General features: G+C 44.2%; 2 protein-coding genes across 3 annotated transcripts; one reads left to right on the plus strand and one right to left on the minus strand.

Moving 5' to 3' along the window:
* The first annotated feature begins 4,212 nt into the window (after positions 1–4,212).
* LOC136496632 (psbQ-like protein 3, chloroplastic) lies at positions 4,213–5,099 on the plus strand. The gene is made up of 2 exons (XM_066492365.1): positions 4,213–4,781; positions 4,886–5,099. Exons 1-2 carry the CDS (start codon positions 4,293–4,295, stop codon positions 4,982–4,984), a joined length of 588 nt encoding a protein of 195 aa, XP_066348462.1. The 5' UTR covers positions 4,213–4,292; the 3' UTR covers positions 4,985–5,099.
* Positions 5,100–5,254: 155 nt separating this feature from the next.
* Positions 5,255–10,938, minus strand: LOC136496631 (uncharacterized). Of its 2 annotated transcripts, none has more exons than XM_066492364.1 (9): positions 10,364–10,938; positions 9,178–9,603; positions 8,837–8,936; positions 7,822–7,890; positions 7,111–7,162; positions 6,377–6,465; positions 6,086–6,147; positions 5,863–5,959; positions 5,255–5,702 (listed from the first exon to the last, which is right to left on the minus strand). In XM_066492364.1, exons 2-9 carry the CDS (start codon positions 9,552–9,554, stop codon positions 5,652–5,654), a joined length of 897 nt encoding a protein of 298 aa, XP_066348461.1. In that variant the 5' UTR covers positions 9,555–9,603; positions 10,364–10,938; the 3' UTR covers positions 5,255–5,651. The 2 variants fall into 2 exon arrangements, with proteins under 2 accessions (XP_066348461.1, XP_066348460.1); XM_066492363.1 differs by having other exon boundaries at positions 7,051–7,162; positions 10,364–10,931.

A 10,938-nucleotide genomic window follows, 5' to 3' on the forward strand; every position in this document is an offset into this window, starting at 1 on the left:
CCCCTTTGCGTTTCGCGTGCTGCCGATGCTCTGCTGCTCTCGGATCCTGTAGCCCTCTATGTGAAATGCTGCATGCTGCATACAGAGCTTCGAGGCAGATCTAAGGATGTCAGCTTTGATGCGCAGTTCAGTAAGGAGATCTAGTTCCGGTGTCGTCGAAGCACCACAATACCGCATGAATTTAACTGCATAACGTGCCCATGCTGCATTTTGCCTCCCAACTCCCGGATCCTCTTTGGTTGGGCTCTAGGATTTCGTCACCTGTCTGGAGAACGGGACGGATCGCATTAGACGCGTCCCGTGCAAGCAACGTAGGGAGCGCGTAGGCTGTGCTGGCCTCAAAACTGTCCTGATGGCTGATGTAAGCCTGGGCTCACCCGGGCTGGCCACCACGTAGGGAGCGTAGGAGAGCCTGATCCGGAAGCGCCTGTGTATAAGCCACGAAATCCTGAAGCTACGACAACGTCGTGCACTGGTTTCTGGGACTGCTATGTAGGAGTATATATGTGTGTGTGTTTCTATCTATTCCAAGTGGATTTCTGGTCCACCTCACGCCCAAATGAACGGCGCTGCCATGCGATCCCTGCTGCGTCCTCCGTGTGCAATGGGCACTGGGCAACGGGGCAAGGAAACGAGCCGTGCCCGTGCCGTGCTGTTCTGCCGCGAGAGAACGTGGCAGCGCGCGGCGGGGGCACGACGCACGACGACACGAACGGTAGCGGAACCAGGCCTCGGCAAGGCGCGTGGGCTCGCGGCTCGCCAAATCCTACTACACTAGTGGGGGCTCTGGATCCACCTGGCTGTGCTGTTGGACCGGTTTGAGCAGCAGGTGAACGTGGCCGGCCCACTAATTGGGCTTGTGCTCTCACGGGCTGCCGTGGGCTGTACAACACGTCTGCCGGTCCAGCCTTGACCAAGAGGGGGCCCAGTTTCCATCCACACTTTTGCGTCTCATGAAAAATGCGGTAATCATCAGGTCCGACCAGTAGATCAAGAGTTTTCTGGTCCGATGATGCCTAATAAGTGAGGAATATCAGGCATTCAGAAGTAATGAAAAGAGGCTCTAGACGGACATACCCTGCCGGATGGTGTGGTGTCGAAGAAGGACATGGGCGCGTGCAAGATGTTGTTGAGGATTTCCTTGAAGAATTTGTTGGCGCTCTCGAGACCCAGGTGATCAGGAACGACCATGCCAACATAAGCACCACCGAGGCTGCAGCCATGATGGTGTAAATCCGGATGAATTGAGAGGTCGCCATTCTCGTCGCCGGAGATCTCGTAGGCCAGGCCAGTGGCGGGCCCAGGATCTGAGACCAGGGTAGTCCTATTAAAAAAATCTCATGTGTAATACTATAAAATCCCAATAAAAAGTTCGACAAACATAGCTATAAATTAACCAAATTATGATAATACATTTAAAAGGTTGAAAACTTACATAAATACTTCCTCCATACTGGTAAAGAAAGTCGTTTATGATATGATTTAGCATACCAAAGAGTGATTAATTAAAAGGTATTTTTCCTAGTTTTTCCTTATTAAATAGGGTTGCGGGTATCATCTATCCAACAAACTTTCGTAGCTGGACTGGTAAGAGCGCTACAACCCAAGGCAGGAGGTCCCCGGTCCGATCCCTCTCAGGAGCGTTATTATTTTGAAGAGCTCGTGGATTTGGAAGCCAGAAGGGGAGCGTTTGGGCCTTTTCTGAAGAGTAGCCTGACCGGGGAAGCCAGCGTTTGGGCCTTTTCTGAAAACTAGCCTTGTCACTCCGCTGAAAGGACCAGCATGAACAAGGGGCTCAGCCGCATTAGGACCAACACGGACAACGAACATGCAAATATTCTATTTTTGCTGTGAAACTCTCATGAAAATGCCCATTGACAATTTGAGATTGGCCTTAGGGGGGCTCAAGCCCCCCTCCCCTCCCCTCCTGCGTGCGATCTGCCCCTACGCTTGCCCTACCATCTATTGCATGCAGATGCCGCACATAATGTATGCTTTGTCAGATGTATATTTATATCCGAGTCCTGCACCCACTTTAGGTAGCGTCGGACTCTCTTGGGAATTTAGGATCTAGTCATCCAGATTTCTAGAATCCAGATTTTGGATAATAAAAATCCTCCTGGACCCTTTGGATTGAAGGATTTTGGAGGAAAGTACACTTTTCGTCCCTTTGGAACACAGGATTTGTGCATAGAAAAAGCAAAGGAAAGTTTTCTGTAGGGTTGGTTTTGTAGGAAAACTGCAGGAAAAAAACATGCAGTCCAACTTCTTTGTTTTCTTTCCCGTCGAGGCAAAGCAAGCTATGATTCGCTAATGCAAAAGCTTGATCGGTACCACGTAACCGGAGCAGGAGCAGCGGGAGTGCTGTAGTTAACCCCTGCCCGTGGTTGTCTCAGACTTTCTTTTAATATAATATAGTATACTGTTCTTAGAGATAATATATTAACAAACAAATGTTCCTAAGTTTTCCATCCCTACGAATTTCCTGTGTCCATCCAAACAACAACCACTCAAAGTTTCCTATGGTTTTCAATCCTATGTTTTTCAGTTATAATCCTATACTATTTCTATATTTTTCCTATTCCTATGTTTCCCAATCCTGCATTCCAAAAGAGCCCTACCTGTTTGGTTTCTTGGATTATGTTTGTGGATTCTAGGAATTTGAAAGCTTAATTCCCAATATGCCCTCAATATTGTCTTCTCTGATATCGATCACCATGTTCGCTTGATCGTATCGGCCATGCTTATCAGCCATGATATATTATTTTTCTCTCATAATAAAACAGCATCAACCGGCTTATAAGCCACATAAATGATCAAGCGAACAGGGTGATCATGCACTTGTACATGAAACAGTCATACATACATGCTGACCACCATCTATCCGTCGAAAACACACCCTATGTTGCCACAGGAGATTTTAGGAATCTAGAGTCTAGGCAAAGTTTTTTTTTAATCTGGATGCTAGATTAGCGAGAGATTTTATGTACTAGTTCAAAACATTTTTTTGGCCTTGTTTAGATTGCAAATTTTTGCAATTTGGACACTGTAGCACGTTTCGTTTGTATTTGACAAACTTTGTCCGATCATGGACTAACTAGGCTCAAAAGATTCGTCTCGTGATTTACAACCAAACTGTGCAATTAGTTACTTTTTTTTACCTACATTTAATGCTCTATGCATGCGTCCAAAAATTGATGTGATGGAGAGAGAGTGAAAAAACTTGGAACTTTGAGGTAATCTAAACAAGGCCTTTGTCTGTAATACCGTTAAGCATTTCTTGTCGCTGTTGTACTGCAGTTTGGGATCGTGAACAGGCAAACGTGAGCTCTAGGCCCAAACGTGAGTAGTAGCGGACAGAGTGACAGACTGCAGTGCAGGGTCTCGGTAGGGAAGACAAGACAGGGGCAATATTGTCTTTTGATGTGCTGGGTGGAGAAGAAACGAAGAATGTACCGTTATCTGGGTTTCAAGGATTCGGAGATTTGAAGAATCTGAATGCCAGATTTTTTTTTTATCCGCTGCATTATCTCTCCCGTTTCGAGACACCGGAGATTCTTTTTAGCTGATTTCCAGAATCCCAACCCCATCCAGACGAGCACTTTATGCAGGTTGTGGACGTTACCGGAGAGATCCCTCTACTTTGGATCCCTGCTCCTAGGCAAGGTTTCTGATATACCAGTTCTAATTTTGGGTGTTTACAATTGCTGTGAAATTTTCGAAATATTGTATTTTTCACTTGGGTCTAAAAAATTTATATCAGTCAAAAAATTCAGTTAAATTCATCTTTCGCTCTAATTTTTTTCGCTGGAGTTCGAAAAAAATAAAGATAAAGATGTTTCACTTGATAAAACTACACGACATGAGAAACATCGGAGCGAGTACAAGTAAATTTGTCTTGAACCGTAGTTTCATGAAAATATACATCATTATTCTGATCAATTAAAAGACTCAAGGTAAGCATAGTAGACAAGACTATGTCTTAGAGATCAAATCGATGTCCAAAACTAAACTTACCGACTTCTTCAGTCCTAAATTATAGCATGTGTCAAGTAAACATTTCAAACGCGTCGGGGTCGATGCGATGCAAAATAAAGTAACGGCAGTGTAGCATCTTCCTGTCGAACTCGAGCATACGATTTGTCTGTCAGACGACGAATATCGAGCGTGACCTACGCCTGGCGCCTGCCACGTTATCCGAACTGTCTGGCTGAGCAAAACGCCAAAACCTCACCCCATCCATCGACCGAGAAGGCGAGAACCACAGCCGGTGCACGAGCTCCTGCTCCGCGATGGCATTGCGGCTCGCCGTACAGGCGCTGTCCGCGAGGAGCCTGTTGTCGCGCGCAGAAACTACGTCCCCCAATAAGCCACCGAGCAAGAGCAACAGCAAGCAGCAGTCGCAGAGGCCAGGGGCACCAGCCTCCGCAGCCGCCACCACCAGCAGGAGGCGGCTAGCAACGGCGGCGGGGGCGGCGGTCCTGGCGTCCCAGCTACTGCCGCCCGTGGCGAGCAGCGCCGCCGGCACGTTCGACCTGCGGCTCACGCTGCCGGAGAAGTCCAGCGAGGAGGCCGAGGCCGTGGTGCGGACCCACGCGCGGAACCTGCTGGGCGTGAAGCGCTTCATCGACGCCGGGGCGTGGCGGGAGCTGCAGGCGGCGCTGCGCGCCAGCGCGTCCAACCTCAAGCAGGACCTGTACGCCATCATCCAGGCGAGGCCCACGGGGCAGCGCCCCGAACTCCGCAGGCTCTACTCCGACCTCTTCAACAGCGTCACCAGCGTAAGAAGTGCAGCTCGGAATTGTCTTATCTCCGTTGCAGTGCAGTGCAGGTGGCTAATGGCATGGATGTGCTTGCTCATCTTGTGCTCTGCTCTTGACCGCAGCTGGATTACGCCGCCAGAGACAAGGACGAGGTCCAGGTGCAGGAGCGCTACGGCAACATCGTCTCCGCCCTCGATGAGATTTTCGCAAAGATCATGTAGATGCTCATATATTTAGGCGCCCTGTTTGAGAGGTTTCTTCTCACAAAACAGCTGTAGCTTCTAGGGAATATTCTGCGCTGTAACAAGAAGCCGTTTTCTCTCTCTTTTCCAGAAATGAATTAGGAGCCGGTAAAACCATCATTTCTAGCCAAAAGAAACCTGCCAAACAGGTCGTTATATTTCTAGGACTAGGATACAAAGACGGAGCACGGATATAGAACTAGGAACTAGGATTGCGTTCACAACTTCACATGCAGGAAGAGCAACAAATGGCGACAGGCAAAAAGGTTCCTTCTTGCTATGTAGCGGGTTCTTCCTAGAGAGAACTATTTAGCTAGTTCTTGTGAGCTTCCTCCGCTACATCTATTTACCCTACTGTCTGAAGGAGTAGCCAAAAAGAATCATAGTTATTTACAGGTGCAGCAAGGCCACAAAAACTGCAGTTCCTAATAACCCTCGCTGTTTAGCCACCAATGTTTAAGGCTAGTTGCAGGGCAGCTGAACGGTTTCAGTCACCTCTCCTTTCGCTTTCAGATAGAGAAAGCAGGTCCTTGGTGAATGGTGTCGCCACTTGGTGTGCAAAATGAAGCAGTAGTTCTCCATATGTTCCATGCATCTACCAATAAAGTCCCAAAGTCTGCCTAAACTGAAGCCCGTTGGCAGTGACCTACCATCCTCTTGGCTCCTCCTTCAAATGGTTGCTTCCAAGAATTTGATCCTGATAAGGAACATAAATTGGTCAGTAAGCCAAGAACAACACAGGTGCTGTAATTTGAAGTTCAAGAAAATTCATGAAAGGACCTGGAATCTCAAGGTAAAATGCAGTCGTCTGTGTGGGAAAAGAGTGTTAATTGGCGAACAGCACTTCAAATTCTTACCATTGTAATGCCAGGAAGCACGAAGCTAGCAAGATTTTCATCCACTGACACGCTAAGTGGAGGCATCTTGGTCCTCAGTCCAGGCAGTTGGCTCGTGCTGTTTATAGAAGAAACATTATTATCAGCGGGAGAAGCAGCTGTATCACAAAATCGAACCCTTTCAAGCATAACTCTAATCTTCTTACAAAATAACTGTAAAGGTGTTTCATTAGATGATGCTTACATTTGTAGAAGATCATTAATGTTCCCTCTTGCCCGATGGAAGAGATCGAAATTGTTATGAGGCTGCAAGGGAGAATAAAGATAACTATAAAATAATGCTCATCATGTATTATTGGAGGAAAAGGTAATGTTGTTCCCTATGCAGTCTAACTGAAATTGAAGGGGTTATGCTATTCTAAAAGAAATATATGCTTTTCTATTCGGATATACATTTCTTGCTAATATTGATTAACAGAAATTATGAATAAAAAACTGTAAACAGAGTAAGTAACAAAAGGAGAACTATACAAACCTGAAAACTCTGAATATTTGTTTCGATTTGATTAAGAAGCCTATTATTTTCCTCCAGTAGATGCTGCACTGGACGATCTATCTCAGAGGCTACATGATGGAAAATACGGCATTGTCATATTATATTACAAACAAAAATTGGTCAAATCTTGCCAAAGTTTAGGATAGTGCACTACTGAAAAATACAAGGATCTCAAGTGCAATTTATGACAAACAAAAATAACTGATTTACAGTATCTCATTAACCAAGGACAAGACAGCAGGCTACATGTTTGTGTGTAGTTTCAGATACTAGCAAGTAGAAGGCTGTGTAATCCTAAATTTGTTCTAACAAGTACTACACACCCAAAGTTATTCTCATTCATGTTCTTGAACAGTAAACATCCACGACTTACAGGTAAAAATATATGCATTTAAGATTACATATTAAATATCAAGCCCAGTGGGGTGCCTACCTGCGATAAACTTAGCAATGGAGTCAATATAAAGTGAAATAGTTCAGTCACTCCAGTATTGGCAGCAGTATTTATCCTCTCAGATGCGAAAATTTCAAATGCCAGATCATAATATTTGATAATTGCACGAGACAGTTAACAGCAGATAACAAGAAACAAAGAAGATACATGGAAGCAAACAATTAGACCTGATACTCAAGTAGTCAAGTGACCTACCAACCTCCAGATAGAAACATATTGTTTTGAACATTATGCGGCATAAATGAAGAGGCTCTCATGCCTGTTTGAAGAGGATGATTTGCTCCCCACGGTGCAGGCTCTACAAATTTATCCTGATAAACAACCATAATGGCCACCATTTAAAAATATATAAATGCAAGTCATGTATGAATTGACCAAGTAGATAACTGACATGGTATATAATGACGAGAATGTATCTGTGCTCAACCCCCTTAGGTGCTCCAATGATCCCGCAAAAGAAAAAGAAGTGCAAAAAAATTCCACCAGAAACATGGATGGATAGTGATGCAATGATCTATGCTCATGCAAACTTTAAGGGTTGAACAAAACTTTGTGAAAACAGAAAAAAAAACTAAAATCAGCATGCAATTGGGTTGGGTGCAGTGCTCATCTGGATCGGCAACCCACACCAAATCACTTGCTGATTCTCTCTTTTTTTGTTTCTCCTTGCACATTTTTTTTTTCAACCCCAATATTTTTTTCCCTTGAATACATCATTGTATCATCTAACCACCCATATTTTGGTGGAATTTTTTATGTGTTTTTTCTTAATCATGGGAGCATGGGAGCACATGATACATTCTCATATATTGACTTTTATTATACTCTCCATCGACTTCAAAATTGGATTTGGAAACGAGCCTTAGCTTTTCTAAGTGAATTATTTTCTATTTTTCATATAATCAGTGGCAGTAAATATAAAGAGAACAATACAGAACAAAGTTCATCAAATAGAAAGGAATATTAATACCTTTCTTTCTTTTGTATTTCTCCCAGTATGGTGTTCTTGGGGTTTCCTTCGCCTTGTATTTACTTTCTTCTACAAGATATATCCAAATTGTTGGTAGTATTAATATTAAATAAAATGAGCAACACAGTTAAGTTGGATAGAAAATGCACATTCAAGTAAAGGCAGATTGGTACAGAAATTATCTGTTATTTAGCTAGCTATACTTCTGATGGAACTTCAAAATAAAATAAAAAATTTAGTTCATCATATACATCAAATGAAATAGTTACCATACATTCATACCTTAGTTGAATTCGAATATTACAGTATCCATATCAATCAAAAGGAATATGTAAGTGTGGGTCAGTTTATTTCAGCAGTAGACCTATTGCAGCTAACAAACATATAGAACAAAAAGGTGGAATACTGCCAACAGAGAGATGGGTGTGCTTTGTCATGTAATAAGGTCATGCTGTCTTTTGATAGCCCTTCCTTTTTCTTCAGAATACAAATCAAAAGCGATAGAATAATAGACCAAAATGGTACAGTGATTGCCAACTCAGGTCTCACTATGATCATGGTCCAAATGCTCAAGTCTAATAGATTGAAAACAAAGTCGTCTATCATTCATGCTAGTATTAGTTATATGCACACATGGTTAGTGGAATTCTATTCAGATCAAGCCCTGTTCGTTTGGGCTGGTTTGGCTTATAAGCCATGGCTGAAAGTACTGTTGGCTGGTTTGGTGTGAGAGAAAAATATTGTTCGTTAGCTGATAAGCCATGGCTTATAAGCCAGATACGAGCAAGCGAACAGGAAACTGTTTCAAGGAAGAAAGGAAGTATGTACGTGTATATCCAAGGAAGTGATTGACATTTCTGAACATTTTTGCACAAGTTGCATATATTCAGTGTTCTTACGCATTATGCATCTTAAGCGGATAGTATCCTCGTAGTCAAAAATGGAAAAAAATGGATCCTTTTTTAAAGAACAAATATCATTGTAGAACAGCATGTACGGGCTATAGACTGCTTACCCCTACCCACTGGCACCTCATTGCGACATCTCTTACTGTCTTGTTCGGTAACGATGCTGCTATCTTTATATACTTCATGATGCCTTGTTCATGAACATATCTGAGAATTTTTCATGATTGTACACAAAAGAAAAACAAAGGGAAATATTTTAGCAACGAGTTAAATGGATCCAAACTTCAACAAGTGATAGAAAAACTTTGTGGCAGCATCGTTCATGTAATCTGTATCCACTGGACACAGCACTAAGATAAAAAAAAAAATCAACAATAACGGCAAAATTTTCTGAAAGGAACAGAATTACAAAACAATATGTATGCATATGATGGTTGAGATAGCTTACTTCTCCATGCCATCTCTCAGAATTTCAAGCTCAAGCTGTGTCCAATCCGCAGCCAGCGGCCCACCATATTTGAGGTTCTGCCCGGAATCTGTTGGCATATTAGATGAACCAGTGGAAACAACCACTGAAGGTGTGGTCAGCATCCCCACACTGGCATCCATCCCAGTGGAACAATCCAGGTATGTTGGCATGCCTCCTGAGCCACTAGTGGCTACGCTTGTCGGAAATGAAACTACATGCTGGCTGCAGAGTGACTGGGAGAATGCCCCAAAGTTCATATTAGGATCGTCTGCCATCTGTAGGCAGAGTAAATTTTCGAGAACAGATTTTGGATCTTCCAGCCTAGAAGGAAGCTCAGCTCCCCCAAACAACTTCATTGCATTTTTGCACAACCTGGACGAGTTTGGTGCCTACTGCTACAAGAACCTGCACATGGCATTAAATATGTCAAAGAAAGTTAACCTTCCAAACTAAAAGATTTGCTTTAACAGAGGAATCTCGAAACTTCTATGTTAAGACTGCCGGCAAAAAAAAGAAGCTCAAGAAACATGAAGATGAAGATGTATGTTTCAGAAACAGATTTTCTTTCACTCCGCATGTATCCAATTCAAAACTGAAACGCACAGTCAGTTGTGTAACTGACCACCTGCCAAATTATGCTCAAAAAGCTGTGTAACTGACAAATTTTCATAAACTCTACGAAGAACACAACACTAGAACACCAAATGATCAAATTGTAGGCACAATTAGGCATAACTGAGTATGCTGCATGCAAATCCTCGGAACAACAAAAGTAAGCCCATTAAAAAAAGTAAATTGTGGACAGGGACCTGGGCACCTGGCCAGCGTACACCTGCAGTTCATAACTACTAGAAAATGACCTAGGAAAACCAAATCCAGTAGCAGTGATAATGATTAGGAGTACTACAGAAAGTCAGACTCTGAGACCCCGCCAATCAACCGCGGCCGTACAATCTGCACGCAAAGCGCCGGCAAGGAACTGAATTTTCACACGAGCGTCGTTCATACCAAACCCAAAATTTAGTTAAAAAAACGACGCACGATTCCGGCGAGAGAAGCAATCCAAAAGAACGCTGGGAAAGGGACGCCGGTCTCGATCCTGCCGGACCAGGATCAACCAAGAAGCACGGGCGGCGACAAGAATAATCCTGCTCAACAAACTTACCCAGCCCAAATCCGATCTAATATCTGCTCTCACGCCGCAGCAAGCAGGGACCGACCCCTGACGGAGAAGGCAATTAAGCTCTGGCCGGTCTGATCTTCGCCTGCCTGCGCGTTGGATCGTGTGGCGTGGCGGTGTGCTTGGTGGTGGCGCCTTGGTGCTGGTGATGGTGGAGTGCAGTTTGCTTCTTTAAATGGTGTGCGTTCCAATGAGAGGCCAGCAGAAAAAGCGGCGGCCCCGGCGCACCAGTGAACCCGTATATGCCCCTCCTCCACTCCAAAAGCAGAGGTCGTGTGCCGATTTAACAACTTGCGCACGCAAAAGGAATCAGAGATGGCGGACGGAAGGGAGGGAGGGAGGGAGGAGGCGATCTCTGTTGGAGTTCACCGGAGGTCCAGAGACCAGAGCTGCTCTGCTGCCTGCTGCCTGCTGCCTGCTGCTAATACGGGGAAGGGGAAGCCACCGCCCACCAGCGGCAATGGCCTCCCAACACTGAGATCGATGACCCGAGGTAGTGTCCTTGCAAATAATGGTCATAGATTGGTCCCATGTTGATGAAATCGGTGCTTGTAACGATG

This window comes from Miscanthus floridulus, chromosome 12, assembly GCF_019320115.1.
Source record: "Miscanthus floridulus cultivar M001 chromosome 12, ASM1932011v1, whole genome shotgun sequence".
Lineage (NCBI taxonomy): Eukaryota > Viridiplantae > Streptophyta > Magnoliopsida > Poales > Poaceae > Miscanthus > Miscanthus floridulus.